We start from the raw sequence: 18,803 nt of genomic DNA on the forward strand, positions 1-18,803 counted from the left end.
GGTCCAAACTGAAGATCCCTTTTTATTTATTTTATTTTTAATTTTTTTAATGCTTACTTATTTTTGAGAGAGAGAGAGAGAGAAAGCAGGGCAGGGGCAGAGAGAAGGAGACAGAATCCGAAGCAGGCTCCAGGCTCTGAGCTGTCAGCACACAGCGCGATGAGACCATGACCTGAGCTGAAGTCAGATGCTCAACCGACTGAGCCAGCCCTCCTCCATTGTAGAGTGGGCATAAGAGGAGTAACTTCTCATGATTGTTCCGACAGTTAAATAAAAGTATGTGTGTGACATGCCGAGTTCACTTTAGGTGTCCGGCCCACACGTTTCTTTTCCTTGTCGGCATCAGAGAAGGCTAAGGTGCCTTGGTTTCAAACGTGCCAGAGGAGAGTGGCCCTGGGGGGTTCCCCAGCAGTGACTGGGGCAGAGAAAGAGGATTCCCACAACAGTTTAGCCTCAGGGCTGTGACAGGGGCCAGAGACGACACATTGGGTCACAGGCACCAGGCAAGTGGCCAAGTATGTTTGGGCTGCAGTTCTCACCCAGCTGCACAGCAGAACCAATAAGGTGGGGGGTAACTCGCAAGAACACTGATGCAGGGCCCTCACCCCAAACCAGTTATGCTGGAACCCCTGAGAGGGCAGCCTGGGCACTGGTGTTTTATAATAGCCTCATGTGATTCTTACCTGTATCCAGAGGGAAGAATCTCTCCTAAGGAGGGAGAAACAAGGACAGAAACTTACAAAATAAATTTACCTCCGGGGAACTGGATGGCTCACTCAGTTAAGCATCCAACTCTTGATTTTGGCTCAGGTCATGATCCCAGAGCCATGGGATCCAGCCCTTTGTGGGCTCTAAACTGAGCACGGAGCCTGCTTGGGATTCTCTCTCTTCCTCTACCCCTCTTCTACTTGTACACGCTTGCTCTCTTTCTCAAGATACATAAATAAACTTAAAAACAACAAATTTGCCTCTTAACGTGCAGGAAAGGAGGATGCAAACAGGGAGCAGAGAGGGTCACTGGTGCTGGTGTTTTGGGTGAGCGCGGAAAGAACGAAATGTGGAAAGAACCTGGACCCAGACGTCGCCCTGAATGGGAGGGGAGGCAGCTTTTCCCCTCAAGTTCTCTAATGAGACCGTGGCAGGAAGAAGGCTCCCCCCCCCACCCCCAGGGAGGCCAAGCCTGCCCAGACAGCCTGAGATGGGAGTTCGGCGCCCAGACTAATGCAGAAAGCAAACGGAGGTGGTGAGGCCCTGCAGAGCTTCTGAGCCTCCTGACGGGCCAGCATCAGCTCTGGGCCCGAAGGAGCTCTCAGTGGGAATTAACCTTGACCCTGAACAAGCTCTGGAGCTGGCAGAATGCCAAAATCAGCCCAGAGAGAGGTCAGCAATTCTGATCCCACAGAACAAAACTTTCTTCCTCACTGGCTCCTACCCTGTAGGCTACAATTCCCATATTAGTCATTGCTTCAAATTAGCAAGGCACCGGGGGATGTTAGAATAAAATGCTGTCTGCCCTGAGATGCCCCATCATTAGCCTTCGTTGAAATCTCTTGATGGGATCAGCTGGCAGCAGGGACACTGACAGGTGGGACACAGGGTGAGTCAGAGAAGGCTTAGGGAGCCTTGAGGCTGTTGTGTCGCTTGGGAGGCCAGGCCAGGTGGAGTATGGCGGGCAGCCCTGAGCCCCCGGGAGACGGAGGGTAAGTGCTCTGAGGATGAACGCCCGCACTTCACAAGTCCCAATGACGGCAGGAACAGGAGCCCTGAAAATCCCTCGCCCTTGTTCTGATTTGCAGTTAATCCGAAGGCTTGCCTTCTGGCCTGTTTGCCTCCTCACTTGGTCTAACAAATGTTGGGGTAATGTCTGTCTCTCATGTTTCTTTTCTTCCTGATCGTCTTTTTCATCTTCCCTCTTCCTTTCTGCTTTAGTGCGTTTGGGCTGATGTAACAAAATACCATTGACTGGGTGGTTTAGCCAACAAACGTTTTCTCATAGTTCCTGGAGATGGGAAATTCAAGATCGAGGTGTTAGGAGATTTGGTGTCTGGTGAGGCACCTCCTCCTGGTTTGTACATGGTCACCTTCTTACTGTGTGGCTGAGAGAGGCCCTGGTCTCTTCTTCTTCCTGTAAGGGCACTAACCCCAGCACGGAAGCCCTATCCTCATGACTTCAGCTAAACCTAATTGCCTCCCAAGGTCCCACCCCCAAATACCATCACACTGGGGATTGTATCCAAGATACAAAATGGGGGGGGGGGTGTCATATTTCAGTCCCCGGCAGTGTCTGCATGGTTATTTGGTGAGTCAATGGCTGATCAGGAACACTCATTGTGGACTTTCTGTGGGCAAAGAGCAAACTACTGGGTTAAGCCACTGACACTTGGGGGCTTATCTGTCTGCCATTGATCCTAACGTATTAATAGTCCCTTAGACTCAAATTGCCTTACGTAGCATATAAGGTACTTAAAGATCTGGCCAGTGCTGGTTTTCTGTCTCTTCACGCCCACCTTAGTCAATCAGCTGCAACCTTGTTTTGCTCTGCAGATCTGCAAGGACGACATGCCCTTGCTTGCTTTGCCTTTGAACCACAGCATGCAATCCTTTCCTCTGCCTCAAATGCTCCTAGAGATCTGGCCTACGTGATCATTCAATACCTTACGTCTATTATAATCCCAACATCCCTGGTGTATGGTAACTACCGACTTCCTGTCTGCCTCCCAACCCGAGGAAATAGGCCCCATTTCTCATTAGAACGTACCAACTCCTCAATGGCATTCGAAGCAGCCACTAACCAGAAAAAAGAGGTGTTGGGTTTTTTTTTTTTCTTAACTTTTTTCCTGTTTAACTGAAAATTGTCTTTGTGGGAAAACTCGTGGCAAATTTTATTATTTGTATGTTTTGTTTTCTTCAAAACCAATTCCAGATGAAGTATCATAATCATAAAATCATCGTCACTATTAAGGTCAGGACTCTCTTGCAGTAGATAGAAATTAAAGAACACCTTGCATTATTAATAATTATTATTAGTCTAAATCAGAAAATGTTAAAGGAGATTAAACTCTTCAGAGTTCAGAGCTTGCCAGGGACATCCCCGATAATAAACCCGGACACTTATCATGCCTCCAAAGTGAGCACCGATGATGGCCATTCCCGTCTCGAAGCCATTGTATTCCATGTGCCAACAGATTTCAGCTGGAGTCACTCTCTCAGTGACACCTTTCCCTGCCTTCTCAGACGAGATCAAGTCCCTTATTAGGCACCTTTTAAAAGGAATATCACCGTTCTTTTTCTTTTTTTTTTTTTTTAAGATTTCTTTCTTTTTGAGAGAGAGTGTGCAAGGGGGAAGGGGCAGACAGAGGGGGACAGAGGATCCGAAGTGGGCTCTGTGCTGACAGCAGCGAGCCCGATGAGGAGCTCGAACTCACGAACCATGAGATCATGACCTGAGCCAAAGTCCGACGCCTGACCAGGCCCCCTCACTGTCATTCGACATTTCACAACTCCTGTTTTTTCTCTTGCTTCTCAAGCTACTCCTTTGTTTCTTTTTCAGGCCCACCTCCATTTTATCATTAACTTCCTCAAGGCTGTGTCTGGGACCCTCTCCTCTCCTCACCCTGCTCTCTCCCTGGGTAAGCTTCCAGAAGGCCCACAGCGTCAATGACCCCTGATGCCTCCGCCCCGAACCACACCTCTGTGCCTCCAGCTTCTCTTCCCTGAGCTCTAGAAGTGCCCACTGCACATGTCTCAGCGTCAACCCAAGGCCTCTGCCCCCAAATCACTGCTCTTTCAGTTTCCCCCGTTGAAGTGAAGGCTTGCCATCCCTGCAGTTCTGTTAGCCAGAAGCAGGGGTCATGCCTGTCACTGCTCAATCCCGAGTCCAATTCATCACCGCGTCCTGGTGATTTTAATTCCTAAATGTGTCCCCAGGCATCCCATTTCTCACCACCTCTGTAACGCCAGTCCAAGCTATTCTCACCTCCTTCCGAGGTCCACACAATAGCTTCCAGACTATTCCATCCACTCTGGGTGCCACATTCCATTCTCCACGTAGCAGCCAGAGTGGTCTTGTCAGAATGCAAGGATGACACTGCTGCCTTCCTCCTTAAAGCCTTCCAGTGCCTCCTTATTCCTCTCAGGGTAGGAATAAATTCTCCAGCCTGGCCCATAGAACCTGGCCTGGCCTAGCCTTCTCTCCACCTCATCCACCGCACACCCATCCTGCCTGTCCATTTCTTGGGCCTGCCACGCTTCTCCCGTCCCTTCCAGACCTTCACACTGCTGCTCCCACAGCCTGCATGCTCCTTCCCATCGATCCCCCAACGTACCCAAGGTGTCACCCTCTCTTATTAGATGATGTCACAGTGCAGTACACTCTTCACTATTATGCTTTTAGCAAGTGGGTTTTTATACGCATTTATCTGGCCAAGTATAAGATTATCATCTGTCTCCTCCACGGGATGGTGAGTTCTTGGAGGGAGGGGAGGATGGAGTAAGGAGAGCCCGTATCTGGTTTTCCTCATAGTGGTCTCCTAAGAGCTGATTCCAGGGCCTGGAGTCACACCCTTTTAAGATGTTTTATGAAGAAGCAGATTTGCCACGACTTGTGATGAATAGAAGTTCATCCCTGGATGTCTCTTTCAGGCTCTCTAATTACCATAATGGATGCTGCTGAGAAACTACGAGCCCTTTTGGCCGAGACGCCAGCCTGCAGAAGGAGACTGGATGCGGCTGGACAGCTATGAGAACTGGAGGAATTGCTCCTGCGGGCAGCGGTCCAGAGAGACACCACCTCTTCAGTTTCTCTGCAGCAGAAGTGGTTGACGCCTAGGAACCCTGCAGGATGCTTTTGAAGATCACTTCTTAAGACAACCTCCGACTTCAAATGAGAATTCGTAATCTTTTTCTTGCTGACACAGACAGAAACATCAGTGATGCAGACCTTACCAAAGTTACGACAGACAAAGGAAATGACTCAAGGTGAATTCAACCCAAAGAGCCTTACGGGATTGTGACCCAAGCCCGCTCTGGCCAGACAAGATTAATTACAGGGCCCCAGATTTCACTTGGTACTGTGGTAATGTTTAACATATGTTTCTATCACATGAAAAAAATCAAATCAATTAGATATAGATTAGATGTGCACGTGTTGCTATGTCAAAGACCACTTACCAGTCCTCATCATTGTCACTTGGGCTGCATGAGCACAAAATTATCAGTGTGGTATGCACGGGTGTGTTTTTCTGCAAAGGGGATCCATAGTTTTGGTCATTTTCCTAATGTGGTCTTGATTTACAAGTGTAGGAATCAGCAAACTATATACTAAGGCCTCTCTGGGTTCCAAACTTACATACATCTTAAAGTGTAATGCTAAAATGGTGATGTTATTGGAAAATTTAGTGAGACTCTGAATCCCCTGCATTTAAATGTCAAGTATTTTCTGAAAAAAAAAATTCAGTTTTTATCCAGTAATTTGGAGTCCTGTTCATAGAGTCAAAGAACTGAGCCATATATAATGTTAACTCACACATTTGTAGAATTGATGCTGGGCCCCTAATTTTCCCTGTGCCGTGTATGTATCTAAGTTCAGCCCAACAGGAAAGGGAAAGATGCTGTAAATAATCCCTAATCCTCCATCCATAGTCAATACGGGTCTCTTTACCCCTGCAGATGAAATCACCTTGCTTGTAACAACTGAAAGTCAACAGGAGCTGAGTCAGATACCCACCCATAAAGCCCCCACCCAGCCCACCTTTGGCAAGTAGGGAAGGGAAGGCCAGGTGGAAGTGTGTCCTTCCCCACACAGAAGGTACTCTGTTTATCTGAACACCTGTACAGGACAGGAAGAGCCCAGACCTACACCCAACACTGCCCAGGGCCATATGAATGATTGCTCTCAAGTCCCCATGAGTACTTGGACGTAGGGAGTTAACACTGCAAAACGCATGATAAATGACGGAGAGCTTAGAGTCTTCAAACACTCCAAAGAGTTTTAGCCATAGACTCCTAAAAAGTTGCTAATTTTTGTTCCTTTTTTGTATTTCATGAGAGCCATAAGAACAAACTTCAAAACCACTGCCACTACGTATGGCAGCACTGACTGTCCAAGGAGCTCAAACTCAGTTTCCATACGGTATCTTACTTATCCTGCCATTTTCACCTCATTTCTCCTCCTCCTCAATCCTTCTCTGCTTTGGGTTCCCCTTAATATGAAGTGACTATTGGAGCCTCTTCCTTTTCCCCCAGTAAAATTTCTTTGATCTCAAACTAGAGGGATGGAGTAGGGGATACAGTTAGTGAACGACACATGCTCAGCTCTTGTCCTTTCCAGAACATTACTAGGCCCCAGCTATGCAGTTCCTGGATGATCTCTTTGGGCTTCCCAAAGAGATGTTTGATTTAGGGCCTGGGATCATTTCCCATGGTGCACTTCTCCCTGCACAACTCAATGGCATCACTGGGTGGGGCAATAAAGGGTCTGTTTACAATATTAAATTCCTTTGAGACTTGAGGTGGGCTATTTTGGACTCTTCACCACTGATGAATTTTTCCGTCTGCTGCTTTATCTACCTGACAGGAAAGCTTGAACTACTGCCATTTCTAAATTGCACTTCTAAATATTGACTTCATGGCGAGACTCAAAGTGTCATAACACAGCTCACTGGAGGAATGAAGATTTTCCAGGCCTCATCCAGAGGTCTGTACAATGTCCTGTGGGAAGTGGAGAAGGAAGAGGAGGATTTGAGAAGAAAAATAAAATCAAGTCATGTTTAGAAGAAACGCCATTGCACTTCACTTAATCTCGCAGAGACAAATGAACACTCATGGGGCTATTAGCTGTGGAGGGGCTGGAGAGGACCAAGTTGGAGGGAGAAAGGATGGAAGTGACCATTAATCCCTCAGCGGTCGGCCGGGAAGAATGGAGGGTGCGAGAAAGAGCCCTTCAGAAACACCTAGCTCTCAGAGAGCCTTTATTTGGGTTTCCGGCTTAGAAGGACTGGACAGTGTCTGAAAAACAAGAGACTTTACATCCAATTTCTGTCAAGGCTTCGACATGGCTATATCTTTAGCTAATCTTCATTTGGGCTGCTGAGAAAATTCTAGGAGCCTTTCTTTTTAGCTTCTTTCCTCCTAATAGTTAACACTATAAACTGATCTTAAGGCATATTTGTCACATCATATTAGCTGTTGAACCATGAATCAAAGGAAGTGATTGGCCCTTTCTTGCCCTTAAGGAGCTGTTTTGAAGGAGCAACACAACGTTTTACGTGCAAGTTAGCTTTGAGATTTTTTTTTTTTTTTTTTTTTTGATATTCAGGGATATATAACTTAAAGTTGTTTATTAGCATGAAGGGGCCAGATTCCCCAGGATGAGAATAATGCTCTTCAAGGCTGTAGAGAGAGGTCCTGTCTCCCTTCAGGACATGTCCCCATCTTCGTGTGCATTGCCAGACACGGCTATCTGAAAGGCCACCGTGTGGAGGGGCTGGGGAGAGATTATGCGGGATGTGCTCTTCAGAGCATATGAAAAGCTCAAGTTCCAAGACATAGGAAGTTAAATTAACCAGGTGCCCTTCCGGCAGTGGCGCGACATGTATCTTGATCGCCCTTAGATTGTGGAAGGTGGCCCCTAAGGCCGCATGCCCAGTCTGTTCCCTCTCCTAGGCCTATGCATGTGGGCCCTTTTATTTGTTGATAATTATTTCCAAGAATGACCTCAAAGTGCGTCTTCTGGCTTGAGACCTCATCACATTGGACTGACCCGTGAGCTTGGATCCTCTAGCAACTCTGATTAACTTGGCTGAGGCACTGACTTCTTTCCTTCATCTCATGTCCAACTCTGAGAAAAGCTGGGTCTCCATTTAAGGTAATAAAGTCCTCTTAAACCCTTCCCTTGCTTGAAAGCTTCTTCTCATGTCAGCTGAGTAGCTGCTATGGGCAGAATCCCAGGTGTCCTCTGAAGAAACTCCAGTACTCCCCTGAAATTCCATCTGCCAGCAGAGCCATCCTGTGTATACTGGTTCTCATGCCCAGTTTGAATTCATGCGGTCTGCTCTGGCCTTCACGGGCTCACCTACGGATGCTAGTCTCTGCTCTGTGGCAGCTTTCCGGGCGCTTACCCCAGCTCGGCTGTGGGTCTGCTTTCCACAGTCTCCATCTGTCTGTGTGCTATGCTCCTCTAAGAGTTGGCACAGTCTTGAGTGCCCCGAGCAGCTCTCCATGTGACCACCTCCAACCAGCGTTCTCCAAACTCCTGCTGAAGGCCCACGCCCTCAATGTGGGCCATCTGTGGTTCAGCCTCGGCTTACTCATCCTTCTCTCCGTCCTCCCCCACCTCCACCTGCCATGGTCTCCCACAACCCACCGTGCTCTCACAATTTTATCAGGCTGCTGCCAGTGAGCTCCCCTAGCTGTCTCTCCCCATTAATCCCTTTATTTCTTCCAGGCCTCCCCTGATATCTTCTTCCATGATGGCAATCAGCAGTGTAACACCATTAAGAATTTGGGAAAAAAAAGCATCTACGGCCACGTACATAGGAAGGTCAATTTGCCCACTCACCTAAAGAACGAATCCCACCAATGGGAAGACACCTGTAAGTTGATTATTTTATTATCACTAAATCCTCTCATCCGTAGTGAAAGGGTTTTGACTGCCAAGACAAGAGTATTCTGAAGACTTCTCACAGGAGTCAGGGTAGTTTGCACAATGACTTACCTCACTGCAGTAAGTAAAGTAATTTAGTTTCTCATTGATCTACTATGTACAGGAGGAATATAAATGCAGAGAGACTTCATTTACTATAGTACCCAAAAGTTGGAAGAGCTTTGAGTCCTGTTTTCAGCATTGTAGGGGAGCTCAAGATCCATAGAAACAGTATGCCAGATTCTTTTGTAAAGCAGAGAAGCAACACCTAATTTATCTCTTTTGTATATCCACACTTTTGCACATGAAAAAGCAGGATATACCGAAGCAGTACTGCTGAACCAAGGAAATCAGGAAATGGTGTGGTGTCTGGTCCAATGCTAGAGAGCTCAAAACAAAAGTTTAAAAACCATGCCCATAAAACATATTTCTTATAGTGTTCCCACTTTCCAAACCTTGGCTTGGTCTTAGACATGACAATTACGTCGTTTGTCTTCAGAGACTCCATGGTGTTTGAGATTTGGAAGGCTAGAGGGGCCTGGAGGCCAACACACTCACCTGGCCAGTAGTACATGTAGACCTTCCTTTTGGCCTTGGTCAGAGTGACCCACAGAGGTTCTGATCCATTCCACCAGAGAGGCATCAGGCTGTCTCTGTTGACACCAATGTCAAATGACTTGTTGGTGTTGGGGTCCCACATGTAGTTTCCAATCATCTGATGGACCTCACAATGGCGGCCTATGTTAATGAGAACACAAGGCTGTCAGTTTATTGTTCTGGTCTTTTTATAAAAGCCATTTTCTCTTGTCTGTTTATAAAAGCCATTCATGCACATTTAGTTAAGTACAGAACAGCATGAAGATTTTCTTTTGACTTTTTCATCATAGATATTTCTTCTCTCTTAGACTGTACCACAAGAACAATCCAATGAGTAGTCTAATAATTGAGGATGGGGTCATTTTTTGTGAAGTTAACTTGCCAAGCTATTTTAAATTACACTGAGGACATTGTGTGCACAAATTGACCCATTGTTCACAGCTTGAAATCTAAATATGAATCAGTATGAAAACTGTAGATTCCCATAGGGCTTGGTTTAACTTTTCACCCCAGAGCACCCCTCCGAAGCTCTGCTCCCACACAGTCACGAATCTAGATGCTGGGGGGTTTATTCCCTTGTTTCCCTGGATAAGAGGAGTTATCGCTTCAGCACAGAGCACTGATAGGATCTACGACATTTGGAACAGAATGGTGAAAAATAGATTCAACTTTGGAAAACAAAGCAAGAAAACAACCCTCCAAATGGAGTGTTATATAGAAATGAGGATTGCTTCTGTTGGGCACAGCTTAGTCCCAGAAGAGAAGCCAGAAGTGAAAGATGCAAGTGCTTGGACTCTTTTGAAACGTTAGGCTTAAATTATTTATTTTGGAGCAATCTGCTACATCTTTAAAGTAAAAATAACACAAACATTGGCAAGTGCATCAAAAACTGCTGCAATTTTAGTGAGCGTCATTTGGCATCACGATGAAATATGCTTCACCGAGCTCACTAACTACGCTTAATCCAAGTGGATTTTTTTGTTTGTTTGCTGTTGTTCTTTCTTCCCGAGCACCCCTACCCCACCCCACCCCAACACACACACACACACACACACACACACACACACTTTGTTTTTGAATGAAAGCAAGGAGAAACCATAAAATACAATTTTGAAAATTTGGAGACCCAAAATATCATAAAGGAAAACCTTTTATTTCATCACAGAAACCCAGGCCTTCTACAAATCATGCTTTGAATTTAAAGGCCAGAGATCCAGACAAAATGGTTTTTACCCAAGGCTACAGAGTTAGATTTTTGACCCTGACCAAAGCTTTCACATGTGGACTGATAAAATTAAAAAATAAAGTAAAAAACTTTGAGCAATTTCTCCAATGGTTAAGATTTCTCCAGTGGTTAAAGCAATTTCTCCAATGGTTAGTTATTCCTTCAACTAACATTTAGTCAGGGTCCTATGGGCTCTGCATTGTGATAAGCTTAGACATCCAAAATAAATTCATGTGGTCCCCATCCTCCAATGCCCTGTATGTAATACTCAACAGAGGTCCTTTTGCATAAAAGAGACAGGCTTCCTTGGGCCCGGACTAAGAACGGGACCAAGCTGCCAACTTAACTTAAGAATTGTAAGGATTCTCACCCACTCTTTTGCTGAGGATAATTCCTAGTGTGTTCTAACTCATTAAAAGTAGGAGTATTGGTTAACCATGTTACTTTTTTTGTTTTTAGTGTATCAAAGTTTAATAATATCAAGAGAAACCCTCTCATGAGTATAATTTCTTACCTGCTTTCTTTACCCAAAACTTGCATCCTGTACCTAAAATGTTTTTTATTATCCTACTAATGCTCACTTATCCTTTTCACAAGGCAAGATAATCATGACAATATTCATTGGGAAATGTGTCCTTTCTGGTCTTCCCCTGTAGATGTCTTCTAATGCCCTCCTAAGGGCAGGGGTATCTCATCTGGAGCTGGTGTCACAGACACTGAGCAAGGGTGCAAAATTGGAAAGGGGTGTCGAAAGTGTTACTGAAGTCAGTAAACCAAGAGAAGTTTCTAGATGAGTCACAGGAAAGGGCTGCAAAAGCTAGGGATATCAGGTAGGGGAATAATGGGGACAGGTACCAAGTGGGAGGGGTGTAGGAATCTCTGCTTTTGTTTGGAACTGTTTTGACTATTTTAGAAGAAATGCCTGAAACCCGAATCTAAGCAGGGGCCTCATGTGATTCAGTTTCCACTAGGTGTTACTTGCAGAGAAGGATGAAGCAACAAAAAAATAATGTTTAAAAGTACTTATAACCTCTATTGTATATCTCAGAAATGCCACAATATCATTTGGTAAAATATTTTTCTTTTTTTTAACACTCTCACTCAACCGTCTAGACCGTAAAGGGTGGAAACTCTCTTGCCTTCTTTTGCTTTCTGGGTAAAAATTTATAAGGAGCCTCCTGTGGATTATAGAGCTGCCATGTGACTGGATGGTGGAAGGTGTCTGTGCAGGAGAGACACAGAGATGAGAGACAGAGAGAGAACATTCTTCTAGAGAATGTCTGTTACATTAAATTCTCTACCTCTTTTTTTAAAAAAAATTTTTTTTCAACGTTTATTTATTTTTCGGACAGAGAGAGACAGAGCATGAACAGGGGAGGGGCAGAGAGAGAGGGAGACACAGAATCGGAAGCAGGCTCCAGGCTCTGAGCCATCAGCCCAGAGCCCGACGCGGGGCTCGAACTCACGGACCGTGAGATCGTGACCTGGCTGAAGTCGGACGCTCAACCGACTGCGCCACCCAGGCGCCCCAAATTCTCTACCTCTTACACACGTTTCTTTGGAAACATGTATAGTGCCTCACCGAGGAGAGACAGAATCTATGTGTGCAGGTAACACAGTTCTGGCATATTTTAAATTTTCAAATGATGATATCTTGTTTCCTGTGGTTATCTGGGTCCCTTAGCTTTTTTCATGTTGGATATTCTCTCCTCCCCATTATGTGGGATGTAGCATTAGCCTTGGTACTCCTTTTACACACCAGTCGAATCAGTGGTGCCCACTCATTCAAGGGAGCTCCAATAACTTTATAATTAAAGCATTCTTTAGGGAGGCATCTTTAACACAAGGACCCCAAGGATGGCTTTGGTTCCTGCTCCCATCTAGCACACTGGTTGGTCTAGGCTGGCCCAGAGTGGTTCATCCATTCTAAAGGAAACTTGGACCCATGGAAGTCAACATTTCTCCAAAGGCTGGGAGTGATGTGCTGGAACAGAGGTTCTTGCTCACTTCCTATGAGTGAAGGGCACCTAAGGAAGATCCGGGGACCAGTAGTTCTCCCTACGTGAGTTAATGGGTTTCTGTTAACAGTGGAGATCTTTCAACAAGGAGGTTATCCTCGGACCTCTGTTTAGAAAGTAGGTTTTATTCTTTGGGTGGATTTAGGGCCTTGAGTTAAAACGAGAAGGTGTATTCTTCAAAGGCTCAATCGTAGATGCTGTGCTAGTCCCCAGGGGCATCCCTTTGTTCTGGGAAGTCAGCAGGAGGCTGTATGTTCCCGTCTCATGTCTGCTCTGAATCTTCTCTCCCAGATGAGCTGACTTTCTTCCCATGAATACATTAAGGCTGGCAGTCTGTGCTTGTAACAGTAGGAGTCCGCTCTTACTCAAGCTGGTTTCCTTACCTGCCCTGTCTCTCTCTCGCTCTTTTGTTTTTACTGCCTGGGCAAATGTGGCGGCTATAAAAACAGCACAGAACAAAACACAATGTACTGGCTTCTGCAGCCCACAAGCTCTCATCTCCATATTTCTGTCTGACCCACATCTATTTTTATACATCTGCAACTCTCCTTGGTTTTCCTCTGGTTTGGGCTTTCCAAACAGAGCTTTGCTATAGTTTCATTATTTGGACCCTTTCCTCAAGACTTCAACAGAAACTTTCCTGACATGGACACAAACCACAAATCTCAAATCTCAGGTGGTTTTCGGGCATGGTGTAAAGAAGGTCTACTTCTGCTCATCCCAAGTGACAGCTAACTAGGGCTCTAAAATTTGTTCCAGAAGGTGTATTACTCACTGTGAAAATGAGGGCAGCTCCTGGTAGAAAAATTTCCAAATACAGTTGAATGTTTTTCTCTTTTCTCCTGCTTTATCCCTAAGACCCAAATGTTTATAAACTTATTAACACAAAATGTGGCAATTGACCTGCTACCTGAAAGACTTGTGAACTCTTGAAGCCCATCCATAGATGTCACCTCAGTTTAAGAGCTGCTGCATTTAACTGGGAGCAGCTAGTGGCTACTCAGGCCAGTGGCAAACATGGGGGCTACTGCCTGCCTGTCTCAGAGGATACTCATGGAACAGTTTCCACACCTAGAACTGTTGTATGGAAGGAGCAGGATAGGAAACCTTCATTTTTTATTCCTCAAAGTCTCAGTCAAGTGTGTTCTGACATAATGACCATCACCAGAAGTTTCTTGGCAAATACCCGAATAATCCTCTGCACCTGTTATATGTTCCCAGACATCCCAGAAATGGCTGGCCTTCACATCAAATGAGATAGCTGTGGATCTGTCCATTTTATCTATAACTGAAGGACATCTATAAGGTTGTTGCTACGACTTCATCTTCAAGCAGTCTTAATGTTTTCTCATTATTTTCAAACAGTAAATGTTAATTCCTTTTATAGTTTCTTATTTCATTTTTTTTTTTCATTTACGCCACATCAAATGTTTACATGCCAGGCATTTAAAGATCACAAATTATGGCCTCTGTATTTGAAGTGCTCATAGCTTGGTGGGGGCAACAGTGTGGCATAATGGTTAAGGGGGCAAGTCTTGGAGGCAGATTGCATAGGTGTAAATTCAAACTCTACTATTTACTATCTGTATGACTTTGGACAAGTAGCTTTGACTCTCTGAGGCATCAATTTTCTTATCAATTTTCTTATCTAATGGGCATGATAATGATTATGGTGATAGATACATATAGATATGTAATTCTCCCTTCGCATGGTAGTGCAGGACCATAAAAATGACCCTGCACAAAAACAAAGAGAAATGAATTCAAGTATATCACTAAAGAAAGTCAACAAACCGTGAGAGAAGAGAGCAAGAGAAGAAAGGAACAGAGAAGAACTATGGAAACAACCATAAGACAAGTAACAAGATGGCAATAAAGTACATACCTATCAATATTACTTTGAATGTAAATGTACTAAGTGCTCCAATCAAAAGACATGGGGTGACAAAATGGATAAAAATGCAAGACCCATCTATTTTCTGCCTACAAGAGATCCATTTAAGACCTGAAGGCATATGCAGATTGAATGTTAAGGGATGGAAAAGCATTTATCGAGGAAATGGAAGTGAAAAGAGCTGAGGTAGCAATACTTATATTGGTCAAAATGGACTTTAAAACAAAAACTGCAACAAGAAACAAAGAAGGACACTATATAATCACGAAGGGAAAAAATCCAACAAAAAGATATAACAATTATAAATATTTATGCACCCAACAATGCAGGACCCAAATATATAAAGTGCTAATAATAAACATAAAGAAAGTAATTGACAGTAATACAATAATAATAGTGGACTTCAACACCCCACTGACATCAATGGATGGACCATCCAAATAGAAAATCAACAAGGAAACAGTGGCTTTGAATGACACATTGGATCAGATGAATCTAACAAATATATTCAGAACATTTCATCCTAAAACAGAAGAATACACATTTAAAAAAATTTTTTTTAATGTTTATTCAGTTTTGAGACAGTGACAGAGTGCAAGCAGGGGAGGAGCAGAAAGAGAGGGAGACACAGAATCCGAAGCAGGCTCCAGGCTCTGAGCTGTCAGCACAGAGCCCAATGTGGGGCTTGAACTCACGAACTGTGAGATCATGACCTGAGCTGAAGTTGGACGTTTAACCAACTGAGCCACCCAGGTGCCCCTACATATTTTTTTTTTCCAGTGCACATAGAACATTCTCCAGAACAGATCACAGATTAGGCCACAAAACAAGTCTCAACAAATTCAGAAAGATTGAATCACGATGCTATGAAACTAGAAACCAACCACAAGAAAAACTCTGGAAAGAACACAAATGCAGGGAGGTTAAATAACATTCTACTAAGCAACGAATGGGTCAACCAAGAAATCAAAAAGAAAATCAAAAAATACATGGAGACAAATGGAAATGAAAACACAATGATCCAAAATCTTTGGAATGCAGCAAAAGCTGTTCTAAGAGGGAAGTTTATAGCAATACAGGTCTACCTTAAGAAGTAAGAAAAATCTCAAATAAACAACCTAATTTATATCTAAAGGAGCTAGAAAAAGAAGACCAAACAAAACCCAAAACCAGTAGAAGGAAGAAAACAATAATGATTAGAGCAGAAATAGATGAAATAGAAACTAAAATAATCAGTAGAAGACATTAATGAAACCAGGAGCTGGTTCTTTAAAAAGATAAACAAAATTGATAAGCCTTAAGCAAGACTCATCAAAAAAGGGAGGGGGGAATCAAATAAACAAAATCAGAAATGAAAGAGGAGGAATAACCCATACCACAGAAATACAAAGGATTATAAAAGAATATTATAAAAACTATAAATCAACAAATTGGACAACCTAAAAGAAAGGGATAAATTCCTTGAAACATATAACCTCCCAAAACTGAATCAGGAAGAAACAGAAAATTTGAACAAATTACCAGCAATCAGTAATCAAAAAACTCCCAACAAACAAAAGTCCTGGGCCAGCCGGCTTCACAGATTAATTCTACCAAACATTTAAGAAGAGTTAATACCTATTATTCTCAAACTACTCCAAAAAATAGAAATGGAAGAAACACTTCCATAATCATTCTATATTCATTCTTTAATACCCAAACTAGATAAAGATACTACAAAAAAAGAGAGCTACAGGCCAATATCTCTGATGAACATAGATGCAAAATCCTCAACAAAATATTAGTAAACCGAACTCAACAATTTATTAAAAAAATTATTCACCACTATCAAGTGGGATTTATTCCGAGGATACAAGGGTGGTTCAATATTTGCAAATCAGTCCATGTGATACATAACATTAATAAAAGAAAGGATAAGAACCTTATGATCATTTCAATAGATGCAGAAAAAGCATTTGACAAAGTACAACATCCAAACATGAGGCTATAAAAAAAAGCCTCATCAAAGTAAGTTTAGAGGGAACATACATCAACATAATAAAGGCCACATATGAAAGAGCCACAGCTAACATCACACTCAATGGTAAAACACTGAGAGTTTTTCCCCTAAGGTCAGGAAAAGACAAGGCTGTCCACTCTCCCCACTTTTATTCAACATAATACTGGAAATCCTAGCCACAGCCATCAGGCAACAAAAATAAATAAAAAGCATCCAAACTGGTAAGGAAAAAGTAAAACTTCTACTATTTGCAGATGACAGGATACTATATATAGAAGACCCTAAAGACTCGACCAAAATGCTATGAGAACTGATAAATGAATTCAGTAAGGTTGCAGGACACAAAATTAATATACAAGAATCCATTGTATTTCTATATACTAATAATGAAGTAGCAGAAAGAGAAATTAAGAAAATAATCCCATTTACAATTGCACAAAAAAGAGTAAAATACCCAGGAATAAACTTAACCAAGGAGGTCTGAGAACTATAAAACAGTGATGAAAGAAATGGAAGACAACACAAACAAATGGAAAGATATCCCATGCTCATGGATTGGAAGAACAGATATTGTTAAAATGTCCATACTACCCAAAGCAATCTAAACATTTAATGCAATCCCTATCAAAATACCAACAGCATTTTTTACAGAACTAGCACAAACAATCCTAAAATTTATATGGAACTACAGAAAAACTCTGAATAGCTAAAGCAATCTTGAAAAAGAAGAACAAAACTGGACGTATCACATTCCCAGATTTCAAGATGTACGACAAAGCTGAATAATCAAAACAGTACGGTACGGACACAAAAACAGACACACAGATCAAAGGAACAGAATAAAGAACCTAGAGATATACCCCTAATTATATGATCAATTAATCTTCAACAAAGGAGGAAAGAATATGCGATGGGAGAAAGACAATGTCTTCCACAAATGGTGTGGGAAAACTGTACAGCTACATGCAAAAGAATGAAACTGGAGCACTTTCTTACACCACACATAAAATAAAATCAAAATAGATTACGGACCTAAATGTGAGACCTGAAACCATAAAAATCCTAGAAGAGAGCACAGGCAGTAATTTCTTTGACATCACCCATAGCAACATTTTTCTAGATAGGTCTCCTGAGGCAAAGGAAACAAAAGCAAAATTAAACTATTGGGACTACATCAAGATTAAAAGCTTCTGCACAGTGAAGGAAACAATCAACAATCTAAAAGACAATGTACTGAATGGGAGAAGATATTTGCAAATGACATATCCAATAAAGGGTTAATATTCAAGATATATAAAGAGCTTCTACAACTCAATACCAAAAACACAAATAATCCAATTAAAAATGAGCAGAAGACATGAATAGACATTTCTCCAAAGAAATAGACAGATGGCCAACACACACATGAAAAGATGTTCAACATCACTCATTGTCAAGGAAATGCAAACCAAAACCACAATGAGATATCACCTCACATCTGTCAGAAAGGCTAAAATCAAAAAGACAAGAAACAACAATTGTTGGTGAGGATGTGGAGAAAAAGGAACACTTGTGCACTGTTGATAGGAATGCAAACGGGTGCAGCCACTGTGGAAAACAGTATAGAGGTTCCTCAAAATATTAAAAATAATTACTATATGATCCAGTAATTCCACTACTGGGTATTTACCCAAAGAATATGAAAACACTAATTCAAAGGAATACTTGCACCCCTATGTTTATTGCAGCATTTTTACAAAGGCCAAACTATGGAAGCAAACCAAATATCTATCAATTGATGAATAGATAAAGAAGAAGTGGGATATGTATACAATGGAATATTACTCAGCCATAAAAAGAATGAAATCTTGCCATTTGCAACAACATGGACAGATGTAGAGGGTAGAATAATGCTAACCAAAATAAGTCAATCAGAGAAAGACAAATACCATATGATTTCACTCATATGTGGAATTTAAGAAACAAGCAAATGAACAAAGAAAAAAAGACACAAACAAAAAAACCACTCTTAATAAACATATGGTTACAGGGGTGGGGATGAAATAGGTGAAGGGGATTAAAAAAACACTTAGCATGATGGGCACTGAATAAGGTATAGAATTGTTGAGTCACTATATTGTACACCCGAGACTAATAGAACACTGCATGTTAATTAACTGGAATTAAAATTCTTAAAAATGACTATGCAAGCTTAAACCATGCAAAACTATCCTAATAATCAGTGGGAAAAATTATAATTGTTCCATGGCCTTTAATTTTTTTAAATATTTAAATATTTATTTTTAAAATATTAAAAAATTTTTTAAATAATTTAATGTATTTAAAATATTAAAATTTTTTTAAAATATTAAAAACTCTTATTGTAAGTAATGATAGGGAAATGAAGAAAATGGTAAAATTAATACTTACTAGCACATTGCAATTTAAAA

At 42.3% G+C, this 18,803-nt stretch overlaps 1 protein-coding gene across 2 annotated transcripts in view; it reads right to left on the reverse strand.

Annotated features, from left to right (window-relative positions):
- The window catches only part of ENPP6 (ectonucleotide pyrophosphatase/phosphodiesterase 6), a 138,627-nt gene that overhangs the window by 44,022 nt on the left and 75,802 nt on the right, over window positions 1-18,803 (reverse strand). For both annotated transcript variants that reach the window (XM_045055209.1, XM_003984581.6), the window contains one exon: window positions 9,200-9,379. In XM_045055209.1, the coding sequence (XP_044911144.1) occupies window positions 9,200-9,379 (180 nt within the window). The remainder of the gene's footprint in view (window positions 1-9,199; window positions 9,380-18,803) is intronic.

This window comes from Felis catus, chromosome B1 (genome assembly GCF_018350175.1).
Source record: "Felis catus isolate Fca126 chromosome B1, F.catus_Fca126_mat1.0, whole genome shotgun sequence".
Taxonomy (NCBI): Eukaryota; Metazoa; Chordata; class Mammalia; order Carnivora; family Felidae; genus Felis; species Felis catus.